This window comes from Mesoplodon mirus (genome assembly GCF_964341445.2).
Source record: "Mesoplodon mirus genome assembly, chromosome: 7".
NCBI classification, from domain to species: Eukaryota; Metazoa; Chordata; class Mammalia; order Artiodactyla; family Ziphiidae; genus Mesoplodon; species Mesoplodon mirus.
The window spans coordinates 125,798,846-125,823,165 of NC_138983.1; the positions used below are offsets into that span (position 1 = coordinate 125,798,846).

Sequence of the window (24,320 nt, forward strand, 5' to 3'; positions counted from 1 at the left end):
TCTGAGCAGGGAACAGGCAGGCAGCTCGGGTTTACGTGTGTCCCTGGCTGCCATCCTCTGAAGGACCCCTCGAGTTCCAGGATTTCAGGGGCTGGAAGAGGAGGGTGAATCTCGGGACTGAAGGGAAAGAGCGGCAACTTGGAGACTTGCAGTAGCTCTGGGCGGGGGGGGGGGGGGGGGGGGGGGGGAGCGGCAGAAAGGAGACGGGAAGGGGCGGGACTGTGAGGAAGGTTTTTATTTTGGAAAAGCTGTGCAGAAGAAATTCAACAAAATGTTGCTGTGAAAAGAGAAAACCAAATCTTAAGCGTTAAAAAAAAAAAAAAATTCAAATCGACCAACTAGCTCAGAAGAGGGGAGGAGGCCAAGAATGGGAGGAAGAGTCGCAGCCCGCCAGGCAGATGGCTGGCCTCCGGCAGGCAAGGCCATTTCCCTGAGCACTTTGCAGAGGAAGACGGGTGGTCGCAGGGCTGGGGGGGCAGTGACTGATCCGACACCTGACCCAGTCCTGCCACAGACTCCCCCAGGATGTGCCCTAGCCCTGCCAGGTGCGTCGTACCGATCCTTCAGGATGAAGGAGGGGCGTGATGGTGAAGGGGTCAGGGGTGTGTTCAAGGTTGGCTTCTGACCAGGGCTAATGGAGGCGGCTGCTTCCAGGGCAGGTGTGCTGAGCTGAGGGTTGACTGCCATGCCCATATGGCCAAGGTCCAAGGCTTAGGCTGGAAGGTGAGGGGGAGAGAGGAAAAGTCTGCTGTTTCTGGCCCCTGGGTCGTTACAAGGACAGGCATATCCGGGGCTCTTCCCAGCCTCCACCCCTAAGCCCTCTTCCCAAGTGACCCCAGTGATGTTTCTGCTGAGATGCTCTTCTGGCCATGTGTGGGTGAGGGTCCCTGTGACCAACACCACTGGCCTGCCCTGGAGAAACACGGATGGAGGCCTGCCCAGCAGGGGCCCCAATCCCTTGTCCGAGACCTTCTCACCAAAAACTCCCATTGGGTTGGAGGAAGGTTCCATGGCTGTTGCGAGACTGTAATCTGGCTCCGCTTGTACCTTCTGAAGGCCCTTGCCCTCCCTGAGTATGGTCTTTAGCCAGAGGGTGCTCTTTAGGCCTCTGGTCCCAGGTGGAAGCATCGGGGCTGCCTTCTCCCCAGAGCTCCCGGGACTGCGGAGCAGCTTTCCAAGCTTCCCCAGTCTTAGGAAGTTAGAGCCTCTCCCACGCTGGCTGTCAGGCCCGAGGTCAGCAAATCTGCACCTCCTTCCCCTGCAGCAGGTCTGGGGGCAGGTGCTGAGGGCAGTCCAGGGCACTCCTGCTCTGGGACAGGCTCCAGTCCCCTTGATCCAGCAGGTCTGGGGCGTGGAGCCCGGCGGTGGCGGGAGGGCCCTCGCTCTCCAGCCCCACACCACCTGGATCCTGGCTGCTGCAAAGGGGCACTGATTCCAGTTCTGTCCCCTCCTCCTTGGCTGTGCGGCTTCGCTGGGGCCGGTGGCAGGGTCCACTCCTACCAACTGGGTGAGAGGCCACATTCCTCTGGCTCAAGTATACTTCCAGCATGTAGTAAATGGTCCAGAAGACGGCGAAACAGCCTATCAGCACCAGGGTCTGGGGGAAAGCCAAACACCTATGTAAGGGTGGTTTCCCAGAACAATGAGCTCAGAAACTCTCTCTCTCCCTAGGGGCTGCCCCTCCCACCCCAAGCCACTCCCCCTGTTCCCCCCGACACACAAGGAATGCCCTGGAGAGTTAGCCTGTAGAGTGGGGACCTAGGTCTTCCCAACACCTCACTCCCCAAGTCACCTTGAGTCTCCCACCAAGGACCACGTCCCTCAGGACATTCCTGCCTGCCTGCAGCTTGGGTTTTGGCCCTCGTACCTTGAGGGTGTTAGGGGTGATGGTATAACCATCTTCCTCTGGGATTTTCAGCCCGGGAGGGCAGGGCAGTGTGAAGCCATCGTGCAGGTATTTCCCACTCATGGCACTTTCTAGTAACCTGTGGAGAAGAAAGGAGACGAGGATGCCCTACTCAGCTTGGTTCCTCTACCGCCTGCCTCACCCATCCTCCCACCTCACAGCCAGACAGAGGGAAGCCCCATAGCAAACAGGGGAGGGCCACACTGTGGGTTCCCAGGGAGGTGGCACTCCCTAAGTGGCCTTCTCCCTGCCCCCGTGAGTCCCCCTCCCTCTGACACATGTGTCTACACCTACCTTTGTCTGTCCCTGATGTCTACTGGACTCCACACAGAGCCATATAGGGTCAGCTGCCATTGCCGGAGGATGCCGGCCTGGGACGTCTCATCTCCTAGAGCCGCAAGCAGGGCGGTCCGTGAGCCACGCCCCGCTGTTGGCCACACAGACAGCAGAGGCCCTGCTCACCCCGCCGCCCAGAGGGACTCAGAGACCACATGAACGGCCACAGTAGTTGTCTAACTGTGTCCCACTGACCCCAGGGTACTGCAGACGTGCCTCTCGGGGCGCCCTTAGGAATGGAAAGGCGGAGGTGAAAGGTGGCACTCCCAAGTGGAGAAGTTTTGCCTCTTTCATACATATTTTGGGGTTTCAACTGGGATTTTTCTTGGGAAAAAAAAAAAAAAAAAGTCCAGCTAAATTAAAGGAAGGTTTGAAAACCACCAGTCTGGGGATGAACACCTAACTTGGCTGGAAGTTGGGAGGGTTGGGTTCAATTTCCAGTCCTCACTGAGATACTGTGTGACCTCACACAAGTCACTTAAAGCCTCTGGGTGGGCCTCAGTTTAAAAAAAAAAAAAACGGTGAAAATTAGTCCTGCCCTTACCTGCCTACCAGGGCTGGCCGGAGGATGGTTATATGTGAAAGAACTTGAAATGTGGTTTCAACAAGGAATTTTTGTTGCTATCCTGAGGAAAAATGGATCAGTCACTTCTCCAAGGAATATGAGAGGTAGTATAAATGAACAATTCTAGGTATCAATGCCCGTTTTTTTGGATGGGGCATACATCTTGGCATCTACCCTCTTGGTCCGATGGCAACCCTATGTTTTCCACCTGGGACAATTTCTGTGGGGACTCTGAGATCCAGAGGGACCAGATGACAATCACGAAAGGCAGGGCCCTGGTGGGGGGCAGGCAGGCTTACCTACATCCCTGATGACGAGTCTGTAGGTCCCTTTCGCTCTTTCCCCCCAGCACCGCACAGTGGAGAAGGTCCAATCATTGAAGCCATTGGGGTCCCTGGGGCAAGAACACAGGAGACAGAGGAAGGCACGGAGCAGGGAACTGACCCCTTTGCCCAAAAGCATTTTCTTACTGTAGCAGCGGTTGTTGTCTGAGCTACAGCCATCGGGAGGGTGCCATGAAGGACCCTCAAGTGCTGGCCCTTGCCCCTGGGATCTCAGGGGCTGAGGGACCTGTGTCAACATAGTGTAGTGGAAAAAGCAAACGTGGAGAGAACACGGGCTTGGGAGTCCCATAGGTCTAGGCTTAATGTTATTCTCTCAGGCGCTTAACTAGCTCTGTGACTTGTTTCCTCATTTGTAAAGGGTTACAAAGTCTACCCTGCATCGTCCTTACTAGGATTAAAGAAACTTGTGACCACCTAGAGGGGTGGGATAGGGAGGGTGGGAGGGAGGGAGGGAGACGCAAGAGGGAAGAGATATGGGAACATATGTATATGTATAACTGATTCACTTTGTTATAAAGCAGAAACTAACACACCATTGTAAAGCAATTATACTCCAATAAAGATGTAAAAAAACAAAAAAGAAACTATACTTCAAGTGCAGTGCTGAGCACATTGTAAGCACTTGAACAAAGCAGGTGATACCAGTGCCACGGTAGCTTAGGACCGTGCCAGTGTCCACTCCTCCCATATCTTTTCCTGGAAAAGGCCCTTGTCGCAGAGGGAGCTCAGGTGAGGGCACGTGTACGTACGAGTCCAAGCTGCGGGGGGTGCCAATAAGAGACATCATGCCACTGGGGCAAAACAGCTTCAGTTCCAAGCTGCCACGTCGTGGATGAGTGATGGAGACTGTCACGGCCACGTGCTCCAGGGTCTTCAGCCCCGACATCTCCAGGTCCATCCTGCTGACTGTGGGAAGTCAGGCTGGGCAGCTGGGAAACCAGCCCCACAAACACGCCCTCACTTTACCCCAAGAGACAAAGGAACATACTCATGGGAGACACATACAAATATCTTTGGCAACCCTGACTGAACCTCGTGTACACTCGTAAATGGAATGCAGTTGCTGCTTTCAAGTTTACAATCTAGTTCAGAGTCCAGTTGGGAGGACAACACATACCCAAGACACAACGGAAGAACCAAAGGGAGCAACTTCCGACATTCATTCACCCAAAAAATAATTTACTGAGTACCTCCTACATTTCAGGCACTGTGCTAGCTGCTGGGAATATAAAGAAAAGTTGGACATGGTCTCTGCCTTCTATGTGCAAGTGGAAAATGATATGGTATGCGGTCTACATAACTGATGCTAGAACAGAGATGAGTCAGATGGGTTTAGGCACGCAGCCGTGAGACACACTCTGAGGGAGGAAGTGAATACGATTGGTGGAGAGTGTTGGTAGAGGGTATTCTAGAAGGGGACGTGGCATGTAGAAAGGCAGAGGTGGACGTGAACAAGTTTCATACTGAAGGAGATATACAAATTAAAAGAAAAACTACTGAAGTGAATACATTTCAAGGAAATTGTGCTGAATGAAAAAAAAGCCAATATCAAAAGGATACACTGTGTGATTTCATTTACATAATATTCATGAAGAACATAACTGTAGCGATGGAGAACTGATTAGTGGTTGCCAGGTGCTAGGGATGGTGCAGAGGGGACGGGTGTGGCCATAAAGGGGTGGCACTGAGGAGTCTTGGGATGCTATGGTTCTGGATATTGGCTGTGGTGGTGATTACACAAGGCTCTACATGTGGTAAAATTACAGACACACACACACACACACAGAAATATGAGTCTAACTGGTGAAATCTGAGTAAGTGCTCTGGATTGGACCAATATCATTTTCTTGGTTTTGCTATTGTCCTGGAATTAAGACATTTAACATCAGGAGAAGGGTGCACAGGACTTCCCTGAACATTTCTTTGCAACCTCCTGTGAATCTACAATTATTTCAAAATAAAAAGTCAAAAAAAAAAAAAAAAACCCCAAACAAACAAACAAAAAACCCCACCAAACTACTGAAGTAGAAGATTCAATTGGGGAATATTAAGAAATTAGGCTGCAATGAGAAATGGTTCTTTCCAAAGCAACTTTCCTTTCATTAATTCATGCCGACAGGCAAAGCAGAGAGCAGCACCCCCATTTCACAGATGAAGAAAGTATGGGCAGGGGACCTAGCATGGGAAGGGCTTTAAAATTTTTATTTTAAACAAGCAACTGAGAGCTATTAGAGATTATCGAGCAAGGACAGAGTTTAAAAAAAAAAAAAGTGCTAAAGGAAGGTTACTCTTAACAGCTGTGGGAAGGCTGAATCAGAGTAGGAAGAAGAAACAGGTGACAGGAAGCCCAGCTAAAATGCTTGATTCTAAGGGTAAGCCGATGTGAGCGTGGATAACTGATCAAAGAAGAAAGAGCGGGGGAATTCCCTGGCTGTTCAGTGGTTAGGACTCTGTGCTTTCACTGCCGGTGAAATAAACCCTTTCTCAACTCTTGTGCCTGCTGGTGCTAATGGCATGGGCTCTGGAGCCACGCAGCCTGGGTTCAAATCCCAGCTCTGCCATTTACTAGCTATGAGAATTAGTTTCTTTGTCTGTAACGAGTCCCCGTCATAGTTCATGGTTTATCATTGTAAGGTACACTCTCTGTCTCTTATTTTCTGCTGTACCTGGGGCCCTGGGCTCTGGAAAATAAACTTCCCAACTCCTGCCCGGATAAGGCTGCTAAGGATGGGAGAAGACACCTGGGAGTCTACCTTCTTTTTTTTTTTTGCGGTACGCGGGCCTCTCACTTTTGCGGCCTCTCCCATTGCGGAGCGCAGGCTCCGGACGCGCAGGCTCAGCGGCCATGGCCCACGGGCCCAGCCGCTCCGCGGCATGTGGGATCTTCCCGGACCGGGGCACAAACCCGTGTCCCATGCATCGGCAGGCGGACTCTCAACCACTGCGCCACCAGGGAAGCCCGGGAGTCTACCTTTTAATTGATCTCTCAGTTTACTCTCACACCTCATCTCTGTCTTCTGTAGTGCATGGGGCCTCCGAGTCCTGAGCCTTTGGGGATTCTGAGGCATGAACGAGCTTGCTGCCTAGGCTCACCCTTACAGGTGTTTGGTTTGCAACTTTCTTAGCCCTGCCCACGTCACTCGTTTTCCGTCTTTCAAGACCGTGCTGCAATCCCTCCTTTGCTGTGGTCTCGTCTCTCATTCTCTTTGTCCTTGTGCTTATACCACTTTTATTCCTTTATTCTCACTTTGGTGAGGTCTTGGGAGTAAGCAGAGATAAAAGCACGTGTTCAATTCACCATCTTTAACCAGGAATCTTCTTCTGTCCCCACGAATTGTTCAACCCACCGCAGTCTAGCTTTTGCCCCCAGGAACAGACTGAAACAAAGTACTCTTGGCAGTGGAAGCACGGAGTCCTAACCACTGGACCACCAGGGAAGTCCCAAAGTATTCTCCTTAAGGTCACCAACGGCCTCCTTGATAAACCAGGGACGCCCTCAGTCCTTGCCCACTTGCCTGCTCCCATCAGAACTACCCTAGATTCCAGTGACACCATCCTCCTGCGTTCTTTCCAACCTCAGGCATCTCTTCTCAGTTTTCTTCTGAGGCCCCTTTCCTCTGTCCACTCCTTTAATGTCAGCCTGTGTCCTAGGTCCTCTTTTATCCTTGTCTACCCCCAACCCTAGTGATCTCCTTCTTTCCCAGACCTTTCTCTTCCATTTTTATGCGGGTGACTCCCAAACCATTACCTCCAGTCTAGACCTTCAAACTTATTTATTCAACTGCTTTCTGAATACAACCTTTAGATGTTGCATAGAAGCCTCAAACACAGCAGAGCCCAAATTCTCTTCCTCAGTTCTTCACACTCCATAGTCCTTGCCCAAACCTCTTCTTCCTCCTGGGTTCTTAATCTCATGTGATGGCACCACCATCTAATCAAGGACTCCAGCTAAAAATTTAGAAATCTTTATATATATAGGTGTATGTATATAGACGTACATCTATATACGTACACCTTTATATACAAATTTTTAATATAGAAAGTTTCAGACCTATTATATGGAGAGAACAGATGTTCTCAATACCTCACTTCAATAACTACCAATACATGGCCAATCTCATTTCATCGATGATCCCCACTTCTTCCCCTCCCCAGATTCTTTTTTTTTTTTTCTTTGCAGTATGCGGGCCTCTCACTGCTGTGGCCTCTCCCGTTGCGGAGCACAGGCTCTGGACGCGCAGGCTCAGCGGCCATGGCTCACGGGCCCAGCCGCTCCGCGGCATGTGGGATCTTCCCGGACCGGGGCACGAACCCGTGTCCCCTGCATCGGCAGGCGGACTCTCAACCACTGCACCACTAGGGAAGCCCCTCCCCCAGATTCTTTTGACAGAATTGCCAGGCATCACATCCTTTCATTGGTGAAGATTTCCCATGTATCTCTAAAAGATAAAGCCTCGGGAATCTCTGACTGCTCTCCTTCTCCCTTACTGCTAACATCAATTGGTGATAATTGACCTCGAAGGCTCCCCACAAACTTCAAGATAAAGGCCAAACTCCTTACCATGGCAGACACAGTTCCATGTGGCCCTACCACCTGAGTTTCCAGTCTTCCTCTGCCAGTCAAGAGCCACGCTCCAGCCACACCACATGACTTGGGCTCCCTGAAGATACCGTCGACTCTGCACGTGTTGCCCCTGCTGCCTGGATGTCCCTTTCCTCGCCTCTTCCCCCGGCTAGCTTACCTGGTGGGACTCGGGTCAATCTCAGTTGCTTTGAGAACCCTCCTGTGTCTTCCCGGGTGGCAAGAGGCACCTACGCCACCTCCACTGCAGTGCTCGTAACACTGCGCTCTACCTGCACGAGGGACTGTCTTCCCTACCAGACTGGGAGCAGCTCTCTGAGGGCAGGAGTCGTGTCTTATCTCTGAATCCCTAGAACTTAGTACAGTGCCTGGGATGAGGTAGGTCTCACACACTTGTAGAATGAATGAGTCAGTCAGTCAAGAGACATTTCAGAGGAATAAATGAAAGACAAAATTGCGAGGGCTAGAGGAAGACCTGGGGAGAGGCCAGGGACACAGTGGGATTGAAAACTCCCGAGTTTCAAGTTTGGGAGCCTAGGGAATGGTGATGGCACAGACGGAAATGAGAGAAACTTGGAAAGCAAGCTGGCTTTCGATAGGTGATAATGAAATCTAAGATGCTGTACATTTTAAACGTAATGTATTGATGGGATATCCAACAGCTCACAGCGATTTAGGAATAGAAAGACGGAGGAAAATATTCCTGGCATAGTTGAAGGAGAGTGTTAACATGGAAGATAAGGGCCTAACAGAGAGTAAATGACACGTTATAGAGCACGACAGAACAGAATGGAATCCAAAAGGAGCCCCACGAGTGCTTGTCTGTGTTAGCATGTGTACGTTGTGGCACGTTACATGCATTTCCTTACTGGGGTGTACAGGGACTTGGGTGGCCAGCCATGGGGCAACACGAGAATTATTTTATTAGAATTAAATGAGTTAATCCTTAAGCCAGTGCTTGGCACCTAAAAAAGCACTCAAATCTTAGCTGATGATGATCATCATATTATTTTGCCTTTGGCAAGCTGGGGTCTTTTTCAACCGCCCTCTCCCTGCCCCACCCCGCCCCGAAGATCCCAGGGGTTTATTTGCCCATAATCTTGTGGAAGCTAGAAAAATCTCTACCTCTCTCACTGGTTAGGGATCAGAATAAGAGAAGTTGATCTAGGAATCATTTGTGGAGAGGTGGCAGCTGAAGCCATAAACACAGCTGCGCCGTCGAGGGAGAAAACGTAGAGGGAGGGTCAAGACCATGGAATGAGTCGTAGAAGGCACTCATGGTTTGGGAGTAGTGAGGAGAGCGAACAGAAAAACCAAGTTCCTTGCGCAGAGAAGCCAGAAGAGGGCCACGGAGCAAAGGAGGTCACTGCAGCCGCAGGAGGAGGGAGGCTGCCACACAGGTCTCCTTAGTCCGGTCAGAGAACAAGAGGGCTGAGAAGGATGGGCTGTGAGCTGGCCCCTGGGTCTGAGCAGGAGACGGGGCATTGTGAGTGATGGAGTTAAGTCTTCAGCGGTGGAGAGGGTGTGAAAAAGGCGAGCAACTGCTTTGGTTAATTCATTTGAAAAGGTTACTGGTTGGAGGGGGGCAGGGACTTAAAGGTGTTTCCTAACAGACGCTCAGGAGGGTGTTTGAAGGAGGAGGAATCAGTGGGGAGAGAAAGACTGGGCAGAAGAGGAAGATTCAGAGCCAGGAAGGAACAGGACTCAAGCATGGCCAGAGGGGGAGCCAGCACTCGGGCTGCAAACAAGGACAAAAGGGTAATTGCAAGTGGTGTTCAGGAATCTTCTGTAAATACACACAGGCTCCCTTGTGTTTTGGATACTCCTCCCAAACCCCGCCCTTCCTCCCACCCTCTGGTAGAGATTTCAGACCCAGAGTCAGAGCTAAAGGAACCAGGGGCTCCAATCCCCTTCCCCCTACATCCTCCTCCTGTCTTGCTCTGGAGCTGCCCTGCCCAAGAAGGTGGCCACCAGCCACATGTAGCTATTTAAATTCAATTACAATAACACACAAATTTAGTTCCTCAGCCACACGAGCCACATTTAAAATCTTCAATAGCCCCACATGAATTGCACAGCACAGATAGAGAACATTTTCATCATTGTAGAAAGTTCTCTTGGACACCACTGCTCCAGAGTCTTAGTGGTATTGCACCCCTTTACCATCTCAGGGATGTTCAGTTCCTTCTACCTCACAAAAAAATTCACCTTCCAGCCCTTGGACACTGACTCGCCCGGGTCTTGGTGGGAAAGACTGTTGCTTGGCTATAGGGAAAGAGGTTTACTAACTGTCCGGGACTAAGTTGCTCAGCTCTATGTGAACTTTCTGCAGCCTCCAAGCACGCCCACAAGCGTGGACCTTCAGTTCTGTCTGCTCAGGGGTGGATGGAGTCACAACAGAGGGGAAGACACCTTTGCTGACCTTGAAGCTCGGCAGTCCGCTTACTGCCCTCCAAACCAACGAAGGGCTCCATTAGCAAAACTCGCTGAGTCTTCACCTCCCTTCTCTCCATCCTTCTCTCCCCAATATCCCACCTCCCACTCTCCTCTGCCCAGGACAACCTGTCCTTCTTTCTCTTGCTTCCTAGTGACAAACAAGCAGCTGCCAGATGCCTCTATACCGAGGGAAGTTTGTTAGACATGCCGGGGAACATCCCTGGTTAGTGGGAAGCAGAAGATGATGAAGCTGGGAAGGACCCTAAGTCGACCCGCTCATTTGATGGATGCGATTGCGGGCTAGCAGCCCTGGATGGGAGGTAAAAGTTAAAAGACATACTGTCCCCAAGACATGCAAGTGCACAGCCCCGAGGTTCCTACTGAACTGCATTCCTGGGAATGTTCCTGCACTTCTCTGCCTTGGCTGATGCTTTATGCCCTTTCCAAGATAGCATTCCTTTTACGGAAAATGCAATGAACTGGGCCCATGGATTTCCTTCCACGTAGAGGGGAAACTGGGCAAGTGCTGGACATGGTTAGGGAGACAAACAACGGGACTATTCCCAGTGAAACCTCCACCCCAGGGATGCCGTCTCCACCCTCTCCTCCATGCTCCCATCTTTGGCCATTCCTCCTTTTGCCATTGTTCTGGTCTGAACACTTCCTAGGAGGATGGGAAATGCGAAAACAGTTCCATTTGGGCACAAAGCATGACATGCTCCAATCTTCACAAAAATTAGTGAATAACTCTGCCTGTCAAAAATCCTTGAGGAAAAAAATCCCCAAGGAACTGGAGGTAGGGAAAACTCCCCAGTGGGAAGTCCGGGAAATCTGCAGACAGAAGATCCTCTTGCTCAAGTATCCCAATCCAGCAGCCCTCTTCTCTGGGAAGGGGTTCAACCTCTGTGCTGAACGTAAGACGACATCTCTGACTGACAACACACGGCCCTCACCTCTTCGGATAGTCCTAGTGGCCCCAGGCGTGATGGACGCATGGGCAGAGGGAGGGCCACCACAGTCTAGGGAGCCCTCTGGGGACTCCTCTGTCCTCCCCCTACAGGCCCCAGCTGACTCTCTCTGTATTAGACAAGCCTGAGAATCAAAGGAAGACATTCTCAACTCCCTCATTCCATCCAAAGGCCACCAGGTTGCAGAGAATCGTCTGGCAAGTTCCTAGCATGGAAGTCAAAGGAAAGTCTTTCAGCTCGTGCCTTGTCTCCCAGGTCCCAGCCCCAGCCCTCCCACCAGCCTTCCTAATCGCTTGCTCGGCAGCTCCTTTCCACCACCAGTAACTCAGGAGAAAGGTCTCATTTAAGCAGCCAGGGGGCCAGCCAACTCAGAAGCAGCAACATGTCCTAAAATGGTCAAAGAAAACTCCACAGGTTTGGCTGGAGCTCAGCTCATAAAGGAAGGGGGTAGGATCCGGCAGGGAGGATGAGTTTAGCTTCTCCATCACCCCGCCCCAAACCTCAGGCCCATGATTAACCCCCTTTCTGCTGACTGCTTACCATTCCACAGGACCTCCAGGGGGCGGGCGGACAGTGGGATAGCCTTGTTCTCTTTCAACACGGGGCTGACGTAGGAAGCTAAGTAAGGGACAGACGTCCAGATCTATGAAAGGAAGGGGGGACGGCGAATGAACAAACAAGACGGACCCCACACACCCACTCTCATCTACTTGGCCCCTAGGGCGCTGCTCTTTTTATTTCTCCCTCCTCACCACCTTCTTTCGCTCCTGAGGCTCCTGCGGACCACCTGGACTGCTCCCTATGGCACCAAAGCAAGGAAATGCTGTGTCCAGGACGGCAGATGAGGGTCAAAGCACCCTGAGGGTTCCAAACGATCCTCAGGTCCCATTTACTCTCCACCGATAGTTTAGAAACTTTAATTATAGTGTTGAGCCTGCTTCTTCATTTGTAAAATGGGTCTCAGATGAACGAGCATTTATTAAACACCTACGACGTGCCAGGCAGTGTCTTAGGCATTCTCCCCACCTCCTTCGTCATTCCACGCAGGACACCTATTCACCTTGGCTGCGTTCACAAGTCTCCAAGCATTGAGCAGGCCAAACCCGTGCTGGTGGCTGTGGCTAAAGCCGGCCTCGTTGGTGATCCAGTCCGCGCGGCGATCCTCATACTGAGAGGACAGGGGTCCCAGTTAGTCTCTTGGATTTTAAGTTTCCCTGCTAGCCCTGCTAGCTGATCCAGTCCAGACTCTCCCACCAAGGCTGCTAGGAATGGATCCCCCAAGAAAAGCTGGGACAAAAGGGCAAAGGCCTGTGATGTCACCAGCCCAATGGCCTGTTTCTAGAGAGGGAGCCAGGAGCCCTAGGCTCCAGAGTCAGGAGCCCAGCCAGAGCTCTCCTTTGCAGGTAAAAGGGCAGCAGCAGAACAGGTGCGAGCGAATTTAGGTCTGTGGTCTTGGTGGGGTCCCCACACTTGTTCCGTGCACACGCAACTCTGGATGGGATTTGGCACCTAACGTCTGGGACACCTAGAATCTGAAGCCTCCTGAAACCTCCGAGTCCTTGGGACCGAAAGTCTGACGTGGGCTGGGCCAGGCCATTTGTCCACCTGCGAGGATCTCACCTGGGTGGCTGTGAAGACGATGATGTGCTGCACGTCACGCCACGTGAGGCAGGGCCGTACCTGCAGCATCAGGGCTATCATGCCGGCCGCCAGAGGGGCCGCGGCTGAGGTCCCCGTGTGGCCCTCGGTGCAGCCTGTGCCCTTCTGAAGGTCCCAGTCTGTGGTCACCTGGGAAGCGGAATGGAGAGGACGGGGACTGGGTTAGGGACTGAGTTCCCAGGTGCTGTGGGGGGAGGGGTGCGGGGCTGGGCCTCAGCGCGAGCCTCCGGGGGCCCTTCCGGTGCGAGAGCTGCATGTCTAGCAGGTCGGGACGAAGGAGACTCTTCCTTCTTCTTCGCCGGACAAGAGAATCTCTGGAGAGTTGAGAAGAATTAAAAAGTTACTCTGCGGGTCTGGTTACGGCGGGGGAGGGGGCGGAAAGGAGCTAGAGAGAGGGGAGAGGCCTCACGTGCAGAGGATGGTTTACTGATTCCGGCTCCTCTGGTGACCCCTTCCCAAATCCTCCACCCACCCCCAGCCCCACCCCTCCAGCCCCCGCAGCCCTTGGAGACAGAGGAAGTGGCCGGGAGCTCCTGGGCCCCAGCTGGAGCGGGGACAACAGTGACGGCACCAGTTGAGGAAATCCAACTTGGCAGCTCAGCGACAGGGCCTGGAGTGACATCCGTGCGAACAAAGGGAGTGTGTTTCCAGGGAGAGGAAGCTGTCCCCTTGCCCACCCGTGGGCTCAGCATGGGTGTAGCATCTACACCCCTTGCCCACCCTGGCCCGGGGCGATCCACAGGCCGAGCTGCCTCCCCGCTCTGGGCCTGGTGCCTCGGGTGGTTTCCATGAGTCCCCCCTTCTCCACCTGTGGTCCTGATGTGGGAGGTGACAGCGGGGGTCAGGGAGACACGGCATCTGTCTGGCATCCAGTTCTTTTCAGGCTCTAATCCACCCTGGAGCTACAGAGGGTTTAGCCGAGGGGAGCCCTGCCTAAATCTGCTCCAGGCCGTGGGCCCATACTAAGACCAGAAAATCTTCTTCCAAGCTTCTCTCCTGGGTCAGATACCAAGGTGCTAACTTCTCTCAAGAGCTGCCCTTTCTCCACTGTACTCACTGCTCGCCTTCCAGCTGTTACAGCAGCTGCCAAGAGATGTCATTTTCACTCAGACATCGTGCGCACGGAAGAGGAGGCAAAAACTCTCCAAGTGGAGGTCTCAGTGAGGGTGGAAAGCCTGGTCTGTGCCAGGGAGCAGGTTGATTTTTTCCTGTTACGGAAACAGCCTCACACTGACAGCCTAGTGTGTAGCTGTGAGGCCCGTGAACTTGCCTGTGGTGGCAGGAGCCCCGAGCAGCCACTGGAAAGGGCCGGGAAGGGCTCCGGGCAGCAGACGGTGGGCAGCCTGTACCTCCGTGCCCGCCCTCAGAAGGCAGCCCCACCGAGCTGATCATTGAACAGAAACTGGCAACTGGTTTCCAAGGCAAGAGCGTCCCAAAGATGGGAGCCTGGCTAAACAAACTCTCTTTTCATTTCCGGACAAATTATAGCTCAGATGGAACGTGGTAGGGGCGGGGGTGAGACGCGGAGCTGCGTCAGGAGGAGAAAGGCAGGCAGTGCACAGTGAGAGGAACCATTATGCTCGCCAGCCTTCATGGTCCCTCGCTGGGGCCGGGTCGAGAGGGTTCCCGAGAGTTCTGCCAGGATGTTCCTGCTCTTCCTCCCAACCCAGCCTGGCCTGGGGTGGGCGTGGGCGGTGCCCTCTGCACCCAGACCCCCACCTGCTGAGTGAAGCCTCCTGCCCACGGGGTGGGGAAAGGGGCTGGGGTCACCGGGCCCTGAGCCTTAAAACACTGTGCTGACCAGAAGTCATTTAGTGGCAAAACAGAATTTCAGTCTGGGAAAGTGAATCTGAGCCAGAGGAAGCAGCCGAATTCCCAATGGCCCCGGAGAGTGCTCCCAACCCAGAGCCACTGGAGAAACGTGACACCACCTGGCTGCAGCCCAGCTCTGCCAGAGAGCCCCTTGTCCCCGGATCACTCTGTTAGGGGAACTGGGGACAGGCAGGGAGCTCTAGGATGACGGGATGGAGCTCAGCCAGCTGGGTGTAGGCACTGGACCCTGAATTCTTTCACAGGTTCCCACAGCTTGAGAAACGCCACTCCCTTGCTCCGACCTCTTGTTTGCTGTGGCTCCAGTTCCAGCTCCAAGGAAAGAGCTGTCTCTCGGGCTGACTGAGACATTCCTGACTCCTTTTCCTGCCCATTCAGGGCCGACAACCTCTAGCTTTACTCCCAAGGAGGAACAGGAACAGAGCTCACGGTATTGACATAAGGGCTGCATAGCAGTGGAATGATGATCCTTTTTTTATAAAGGTCACAGAAATTTAGCCAAAGACCATATTCTACCAAAGGAAGACATTTCAATCAATGTGATACTTTTTTTTTTTTTTTTTTTTTTTTGCGGTACGTGGGCCTCTCACTGTTGTGGCCTCTCCCGTTGCGGAGCACAGGCTCCGGACGCGCAGGCTCAGTGGCCATGGCTCACGGGCCCAGCCGCTCCGCGGCATGTGGGATCCTCCCGGACCGGGGCACGAACCCATGTCCCCTGCATCGGCAGGCGGACTCTCAACCACTGCGCCACCAGGGGAGCCCTCAATGTGATACTTAATCAATGTGATAGAGTGATTCCTATGATAACATGCATATTGGTAAGTTCAATTTTTAAAGATAAAACCCCTTTACACAGATATATTTAGAGTCCTCAGCTCCATTCTTCCAACAGGGGCAGACCCTTAGGGACACAGATCTGCTAGGGAAGAGGAACCTGAGGGCCCGGCGGGGGCACTTACGATGCTCCGGAGCATCTTGTCCCCACCGCTGAAGGTGACCGCCAGCATGGAGGCACACTCCTCTGCATAGAAAGGCATCCGTCCCTCCTCGTCCACAGCACCTGGGGACAGAGTAGGGGAAATGGGAGCAGAGATAAGGGCCTGACAACATCAGAGTCATCTCTGAGTTATCACCCGGGGGGTTGTCCTGAGTTTAAAAAATGATCTCAGTGGTCCAAGTCCCTCAAGTACCCACACTCCTCACCAGGACAGGCAGCCTCAAAAGGCAGAGGGTATTCTGCACCCTAAGACCATTCTTTCAACAGGCTCCAGGGTGAACCTGGGGGGCGTTCCACCTCAATACCTACTTATCCATTCGCACATGCATTTTCCTCAACATTTACCAATTATCTACCGTGAGTCGCGCACTGTGTGAGGCATGGGGGCCATGGGAGAAGGGCACAGGCCTGATCTCAAGGAGCCCATAGTCAGGGAGGAGGTCGGGTAAGTAAATGAAAACAACCGGGATGGTAAATGCTATGGGAGGGAGCACAGGTAAAGGGCATTTGGGGGTCAGGGAAGGCTTCAAGCAGGAGGGAAGGGACCCATGGAAGAGAGGCCAAAGCAGAGGCCTAAGCAGCTGTGGGGAGTGGAGGCGGGGGGTTGGGCTGGGTATCCCAAATGATGGGTGGAAAGTGCTCTGGGGTATGACTTCTAAGGAAGTCCTGACATCCTCTGAGAGCAGGGCTAGTCCCTCCTAACTATCAGAGCCTGAAGAGAAGATCATGCGTACAGTTTTAGACAGACACATGGAAGCTGGGGGCACACCCACATACACAGTCCCGTCACCACTGAGTGTCTCTCTCTCTCACACACACAGGCGTGAGCACACATGCACACTCGGGGCCGTCAGGCCACTACCTATGGTGACTGTATAGATGGAGTTGGCGTAGCCATCGTAGTTGCTGTTGTCGTTGTGCTGGCCCCCATTGCCACTGGCTACCACGAAGATGCTCCCAAAGCCCTGGCGGCCAGCGATCACCCCGTGTTGCAAGGCAGCCTGAGGGACAAAACGTCCAGGTCAGTTGAGGAGTTCATAGGAAGACCCCAACCTCCATGCCGCTCATTCTTTCCTCCCCTTCTAGAAGGAAAAGAAAAAAAGCCAAGGGCACTGGACACGGGAGAAAGATTTAAAGATGGACTCAAGGGGAAGAGGCTGTTAGCGGAACAGCTATATGGTGGACAGGCTCTGCTTATCAGAGAGGGTAGGGCCAGAAATGGGGAGCCAAGCACACAACCAGAGCGAAACAATCTCAAAGCACTGCTCCAGTTCTCTCTGAGAACGCCCTCCACACTCCCCCAACCCCAGGTCAGGGGCGCTCTCCCCAGAGGAGGTGCCTGGGCTACATGGTAGGTGTGGCCCTGCAAATGGGGGTGGGGCGGGAGCAGTTCCAGGAACGGAATGAAGAGGGGGCCCTAGGTCTCCAAAGTCTCCACGCGGTCCCCAGTTACCTTCCCAAGCTGATGGGGACCGTCCACTGTCTTTCCATCATCATCTGGTCCCCAGCTGTTGAGAGATACCCAGTGGGAAGAGCCAGAGCCAGGCTGTGGCTGCCCACCCAGGCCCCCCAGCCTCAGCTGGCCATCCCTCCGCCTGGGCCCTTCCTCTCCTCCCAAGGGCTCCCACGATGAAAGGACATAGGGGTCAAAGGTCCAGCCCTCACTCCAAAGTGGAAAACAGAAGTACGTGCTAAAGCTCTTCTTGTCCTTGGAAACTTTCCCAGTTAACGACTACTTTAACCTGACCCTAAAAACCCTTTCTCAGGTCCCCGGGGAGTACAGAGTGGCACAGATGGGTGGGACCTAGGGAATCTAACGCTAGGCTTGCTGGCAGAGCACAGGGAAGTATCTGTGAAAGCTCTCGGGTCTGAGGAGTTCTCCATTCTCTCTCTGAAAGGAAATGTCCACGTGGACAACGCCGTGCATTTACAGGAGACACTGCTTGGGGAAGAGCAGGTGCCGTCAGTGCTGGGGGGCAGCCCAGCCTCGGCCCCTCCTTATCAAACACCCCCTCCCCGCCATAACCGTAACCTGGAGCTGCAGGTGTGTTTCTGGGGGGTGGTGTGAGGGGGCCTGGTGCTGGGTGTCCAGCTCCGCTGTGGTTGGAAAGGAATGCCCAATTTCTTCCAGAGCCTTCTGAGTTTGATAACCAGATAAACACGAGGCAGGATGGAGCACTCCTCGTGTGGCAACCTGTACTGGGGTGACGTGGGGCTTAAGACTGAGAACCCAGACGCTGGGGGTCTGGAGAAATGAGGGCAGTGGACTTACAGGCTGAACCCAGTGGGGAGAGCCCCGCTGGGACCTGCCCGAGTCAGCCCATCCTGCCATTCTCTGGTTGGAGGATTCGCCCAGTGCCCGAGCCTCTGGCCCCCTCACCTTGTTCCTGGCTCCGCCTCACCTGCAACTGTAGATGTCATTGATCTGATAGTGCTTGTTGAACGCCACAGCCTCCATGCTGTCTGTCAGGGGTCCATCCAGTACCCGGATACCTAGGCGGTGAAGGCCATACCGGCTCAATAATGCTGGTCCCCTAGACGGGGAGCTGGGTGCTGCGGGGCCCCCCGGCGGAGACTTACTTTTCCGTCTAAGTGCTCCTGGATCTTTTGAATTTTTATACCATGTGCATGTACCTGTCCAGAAATATTTTTTAACATAATGCTACATCTTAGACTTTAAGGGTCCTGGGGTCCGGTGGGAAGATGCGGAGCCTAGAACGTGGGGAATCCAGGGTCCCCTTCTTACGTGCATCCTTCACCATGTAAAACACTGCAGCGGTGCCTGACACACACAGGGCATTCAATAGATGGTACTCATCAGCATTACTCCTCGCGTGGATGTCTGATCTCACCCAATAAAATGGGGTGGGTCACATCCTGGTGACCACATAGGGCGGAATGGAGCTTTCAGAAGGGACTTGGGCCCTGAAAGTTTCTGGCTCCCTCTGTAGCCCCATTCACAGAGAGGGCTGCTGACCTCTGCTGGAGTGTAAGAGGAGTACAGCCAATCTATTCTAACCTCGGAAATGCAGGTCCCAAGCATTTATGAGGAATCACGCGGACAGCGTGTCCCCATTCATCCCCTTCACCTTCTGCCTCGATGGACAAAGACCGAGAGGCAGAGGAGCCGTAGTACCACCCCAGCGGGGGCCAGGGCTGCTCCGCTCTCCTGAAAGGATGGAGAGCAGACGGTGACCATCAGAAGGGCTGGGAACTGGAGAGCTGGGAGAAGGGAGAGGGGCCTCCACAGACACACGGCGGTCAAGGAGGAAGGGCAGACCAGGAGGCACTTGGTAAACCATGAAAATACAAACACAGCATGGATGAGTACAAGGAGTTATCATCACAATGAGCTGAGCATTGACAGGGCATAACCATGATCAGAAAAAGGGAAGAGTCGTCTGAGTAGGTGGGGCTTGGGCCTCCATCTCCCATCCAGAGCATTTCATACTTTCAGCTGTTTTATACAGTGGGGTTCACTGCTAAAAACATGTTGGAAACACAGTGCATTGAAAAAAAATCAATGAACCGATATGTCCTGCAGACACCTATTTATAAGCTTAACCTTTGCTTTCTGCCGTGTGTTGAGAGTGAAATAAAGTCGGGTCGGAATTCATGGGGGAGGGACAGAGGATGGACAGCTGTCACAGGAGGAAGGTACCGAGACTGGACTGGAGGTACCTGCTATGCGGCTCCCATACGCCACTCCCACGGCACAGAAGCTGTTGTTGGGCACGGCAGCGATCTCTCCTGCACATCTCGTACCGTGGTGGTTGCCATTCTCCACATCCGGGTGGGGCATGGGGTCAGGGTCGTTAGAGTTGAGGTCATAGCTGCCCTCGGGGCTCTGAAACAAGGCGGGGTGGGGGGGGACAGGCGGGGCATGTGGTCACTCGCTGGTTACAAGGGGTCAGGTCTTGGAGCTCAGGGAGAGAGGGGAACTGGGATTTGGGGGCTCTAAGCCAGCACTGTGCGCCCATCTCTGCAAACCACATGGGCTGTGAGATATGAGGACAGGACACCTTGAGGCAAAACTGAGAAGTGCTGCAGCTCTTGGAAAATTTCTCTCTTGGCCATTATAGAAATGTGCCTAGGAGCCGCTTCCATGGTGTGGGAAGCCTGGGATAAAAGAGGTTTGGGGCTACCTAAAAGTCAGGCTTTAAGGAACTTGTGCAGAGAGGGAAGCTGCCCGCAGGGGCCACTCCTTACTCCCCAGGGCAGGGAACGGCAGCAGAAACCAGGAAGTGTCTCCCTTGCTGAGATGGAGCCACGTCCTGTGTCTTAGCTACCAGGCTGGAAGGCTGGCTGCGGAAAAGGAGTAGATAAAGAACACCATCCCACCTTCCAGGCCCTTTTATTTGGCCCAATGACCTCTAAGAAAGGGGACAGGCCTGAGGGAACATCAAGAATCAGGTAAAGACTTCCCTGGTGGCACAGTGGTTGAGAGTCCGCCTGCCGATGCGGGGGACGCGGGTTCGTGCCCCGGTCCGGGAGGATCCCATATGCTGCGGAGCGGCTGGGCCCGTGAGCCATGGCCGCTGAGCCTGCGCTCCGCAACGGGAGAGGCCACATACCGCAAAAAAAAAAAAAGAACCAGGTTAAGGCCCAGCGGGGGGCGGGTCGTTCCAGTGCCACTCACATAGTTGGGTGCGATGTCCCGGATGGTGTGCTCCACACCGTCGTCCACGACCACCACGGTCACCCCTTGCCCGGTTACATTGCGCTCCCATACACCCGTCACGTTGATGTCCCTGCCGGGGCTCCGCCGGTTATTCTGCAGGAGAGACAGGGTCAGGAACTATTCTCTGAGCCCTGGGAATCCAGTGTCACACAGAGTAGCCCATAGAGAGACAAGTTAGAGTGAGCAGCCCCTGTGCACTCTTGGCCACCGTCAAGTAGCCAGAGAGAGGTTGTAGACCAATAAGGGTAGGTGGGGACAGAGCTAAGGAGGGACACGTGAGAGCTTTGCCACAGCCTAGGTCTCCAGGAAAGCCTGGCATCACTCACGGGCAGTAAGGGTGAGATGGTGGCTAGGGTCAAGGGTTGGATAATATAATTCGCAGGCCATATGATATACATTATATTAACACCGTATAATATAATGTTACTAGTTAACTCTTGTAAAGTGTTTCCCATGTGGCCACAAGTACATTAGTTCACTTAACCATAACCATAACCATTACAATCTCCATTTGACAGAAAGGGAAACTGAGGCACGGAGAGGTTAAACAGTGCACCCAAAGGTACATGCTAGTCAGTGGCAGGCGGCCCAGGCAGCCTGGTCCCAGGACCCACGTCCTGCCATGGCAGTCCGCCGGCTCTCTGGATATGAGCACAGGGAAGGTGGAGCCCGAGGACGAAGCCCACTGTGGAAGCCCACAGAAATGTCTCCTCAGGCAAAGGATGGGGACCACTGAAGAGTAACACAGACAAGAGCCCACTAAAGCACCGGGTACCCCCCGCCTAGCCATCTGAAGCCAGAAGCTGCAGGGCTGGACTCACCAGGTGCCACTGCTGCGGGTACTTGGGGTCATTGAAGTGGACGCTGCGCTTGGTCCGCTTGAGCAGCCTCTGCTCTGAGTGCCAGCGCACAGCTTCGTGCCTGGCCAACACGGCCTCCACCTGCTGCCGGACGGCCTCCACCTGCGGGGCCTGCTGGTGCCCTGCCGGCTGGACCAAGAGGTAGTGCCCCTGGAGCTCCCCGATGCGTCCTGCATTCACCAGCCCTGCCGCCTGGGCCAGGGCATCTGCCCGCTGCTCCAGCGACTGTTCTTCCCTTTCGCCTTCTGGGCTGTCCACACGCACCGCCCAGCTCAGCCCCTCTGGACCCTGGGCCCCAGGCCCACCTGCCCCCACCAGGCCCATCACCCAGGGAAGCAGTAGAAAGAGCCCGGCTAGCTCCAGGCAGAGGCAAGTGGGCCTGGGGCCCAGGGGGGCATCTGAGTGTGGCACTTTCTGCCTCCCCTTGGGCATCAGAGCAGTAGGCTGCAGACAAAGAGAAAGGACATCAGAGGTAAGAGCGCGATAACATGGCACACCTGGAAATCCCCAAGCCATGCCTTTTAAATCATTAAACAGGTGATCCTCTCCTGTTATTCACAGTTATCTCTGACCAACAGGGATAAGCCCCCAGGGGCAGTGTGGGCCAGCACGAACCCCGGTGGGTCCCTCAGTGGCATGATTATCACTAGATACTAAAGCAGGTTGTCTAACAGGCACCGTGCTGCTCTTTCCCACTGTTGCCACGAAAAGGGCTCAAAAGTCATAGGACTCCTGCAAATTCCCGGCAGAGTCATGACCGTTCTTTAGAAGAGACCCTCCTCCCTTCTTTAGAGGGGACAGAAATCTTTCCCCAGCTGACTTCTTGGTCCCGTTGTCCTGAGGGCTAACTCCCCGCAGTGGGGCCCCGTTCCCACCTGGACCCTGAGTGAGGCTGAGCTCCTGGTCTGGCTAACCACCTCACGCTCATTTTGTGCAAACGGAGAAAAGGCATCCCTTTCGCTGTGAGCAGTGGTGACTCCAGGCACAGACTGCAGACCTGTAGGCCCCAAGAAAACAAGAAATGGTGTCCTCCCAAACCCAGTGGAGCAAGCAGAGGCTGGCCATGAACTCTAGGACCCGTGACCAAAGAAACTGCAAATGATTAAGTATCATTTCCAGGAATCCCAAATAGGTCACAGACTAGAACCGAACTGGTACAGTAAGGCCAGATCAGTACATAACCCAGAAACCGTACTTCTCGACCTAAACATCAGGCCATCCTCTTTTCTTTTTTTCCTAGATGCCTAGAAGAGGGCTTGAGCTCTTAGCAAAAACCCCTCTTGAAAAAGTAGGTGGTACTGCTCCCTAGAAGTCCGGGTGGTAGCTAACTTCCTGATTTCTGTACCTGTGAAGGATGCCAGGGGAAGTAAGAGTAGGCGGGAGGCGGGTGAAATGGGGAAAACCCGAGCATGCAAACAAAACTGAACAGGCGTAAGAGGCAAGTGGACACCCTGGGGAGAAGGGGTGATTGGAAAGCAGCACTAAAGGGCTACTCTTAGTCACTAGCTCAGCAAGTCGGCTGAGAAGTGAGGGCTCAAGCTCTGAACCTGGGACTGCCACCCATGGTTTGACAGAAGGGCCAAATTAGAACTGGTGGACAACTGTGGGGGACAGAGTCAGGTGAATGGGTGGCAGAACATGTGTGTCCCTATTGGTGGCTGGGCTTCAGAAGCATCTGCTCTCTACGGGAGTGGGGTGTAGGGGGGTCACCTTGAGGTAGGGCTTAGTACCCACACACATACGCAAATGGATTAGTCTCAAAACATTACAGAAACATGGGTATTTTACCGAAGTCTCTTTGGAAAGGGAGAAGGGGACCTCCGCCACCTAACATTTCCCTCCCCAAATCTACATATCTCCTTCTCTCTTTTCTTCTGAGGTTCCCAGGCAAATTTCTCCCTGCGCTCCAGCAGCCTCGACTGTCCCAAGATATTCAGGTGTCCTTCCCAGTGTGCATACAAAAATCTTGTTAGATAGCCTGATAGTGACCCAACTAGGCAGGCTCCTTCAATCTCAGTAGAGCCCATAGATTTCCGGAAGAGAGGAGAAACCTGACCACTACACCCTCCAGTCCCTCTGGCAGAGCAGTACCTTAACCCCACCCCAGCCCTCACCCTAGGCTTCTGGGGAAGGAAACTTAAACGCCCTCTGAAAGTAGATCTCAAACTTCACCGAACTGCTAGGCGTGTCTTTACAGCTCTGAGGTGCCAAGAGAGAAGAGGAATGATACGGGCAGCCCAGAGTCCAAGATTCTGCTCCCAAGAGACTGTCCTCCTCGCAACCTCTACACCTGTTCCTAGAAACCAGGCTGCGTACCGGGGTTAGTTTCATTGATTTCCCCCTCCCTGGCCTCGACTGCCCCGTGCAATGTGCCCCTCTCCTCAGAGGACCCACGCTATCCTGGATCCAAGACTCCGTGGCCCCGTCTCCCTGGGCTCCCCCACGCCGGGGCTGAAGGCGCCCTCTGTGCGGCTCCCTCATCCTCAGACACCGGCTGCCCCCCAGTTCTAGGCCACCCGGACCGCCAATGCCCCGCCCCCACCGAGTTCTCAACTCACCCGCCTGGCCGCAGCTGCTGCCGCCGCCTCCTTGCGGAAACTCGCGGCTTCCCGGGAGCCCGAGAAGCCAGTGACAGTAGCATCACTTCCGCCCGGCGGCGCAGCCAATCAGCGACGGGTCCCCTGCAGGCCCGACCAGCCGGGAGCAACCAGCTCTAGGGGGCCGGCTCCTTCGGGCATCCTCCACTAAGAGAGCAGCGTGTGGTGGGTGCTCCTCGCGGGGGCCCACCGCCCCGAGTTCTCGGGGCATCTTCAAGAGGGACCTTCTCTATAGGGACGGTCCTCTCCTTCATGGCGTCCTCTGGAAAGGGCATCTCGGTTGCGACCTTTAAAAACACCTCGTTCCTCTTCTTCCTCTGATCGTCATGACCCCGACTCTCCCTGTAATCTTCCTAGAGGGGGTCCTCCCTCCACCAAGTCTCCTTCCTTCTCGCGGTCGCATCTCCCTTAGTCCCTGCGCCCCGGGAGAGTCCACTAGTATCTTAGGGGCTTCCTCAGAGTCCGCGACCCCTTGACGGTGCCGGCTCCGGCCGCCAGAGGGCGCCGTCGGGGGCGGCGCAGTGCCATCGCGGCCTCTCCTCTGCCGGCCTAGCCTCGC

The 24,320-nt window shown here is 54.0% G+C and overlaps 1 protein-coding gene across 2 annotated transcripts; it reads right to left on the reverse strand.

Moving 5' to 3' along the window:
* Window positions 1–220: 220 nt before the first annotated feature.
* Window positions 221–23,803, reverse strand: PCSK7 (proprotein convertase subtilisin/kexin type 7). Of its 2 annotated transcripts, XM_082626606.1 has the most exons (17): window positions 23,723–23,778; window positions 22,040–22,161; window positions 21,126–21,608; window positions 20,263–20,397; window positions 19,305–19,470; window positions 18,026–18,116; window positions 17,077–17,131; window positions 16,486–16,624; window positions 15,586–15,686; window positions 12,758–12,925; window positions 12,198–12,305; window positions 11,678–11,780; window positions 3,901–4,057; window positions 3,107–3,201; window positions 2,201–2,294; window positions 1,868–1,985; window positions 221–1,597 (listed from the first exon to the last, which is right to left on the reverse strand). In XM_082626606.1, the coding sequence occupies exons 3-17, from the start codon at window positions 21,594–21,596 to the stop codon at window positions 1,235–1,237; spliced, it is 2,364 nt and encodes a 787-aa protein (XP_082482732.1). In that variant the 5' UTR covers window positions 21,597–21,608; window positions 22,040–22,161; window positions 23,723–23,778; the 3' UTR covers window positions 221–1,234. The 2 variants fall into 2 exon arrangements, with proteins under 2 accessions (XP_082482732.1, XP_082482731.1); XM_082626605.1 differs by lacking the exon at window positions 22,040–22,161 and having other exon boundaries at window positions 23,723–23,803.
* Between the last annotated feature and the right edge of the window lie 517 nt (window positions 23,804–24,320).

What these genes read in the sequence shown, in the direction of transcription:
- PCSK7 (XM_082626605.1), bottom strand. Translation starts at nt 21,596, where the DNA reads ATGCCCAAGGGGAGGCAGAAAGTGCCACACTCAGATGCCCCCCTGGGC. An exon ending in ACCCGCAGCAGTGGCACCTG is followed by an intron (nt 20,398 to 21,125) that starts GTGAGTCCAGCC and finishes TCTCTCCTGCAG; the next exon opens with AATAACCGGCGGAGCCCCGG. An exon ending in TCACCCCTAACACCCTCAAG is followed by an intron (nt 1,598 to 1,867) that starts GTACGAGGGCCA and finishes GCTTTCCCCCAG; the next exon opens with ACCCTGGTGCTGATAGGCTG.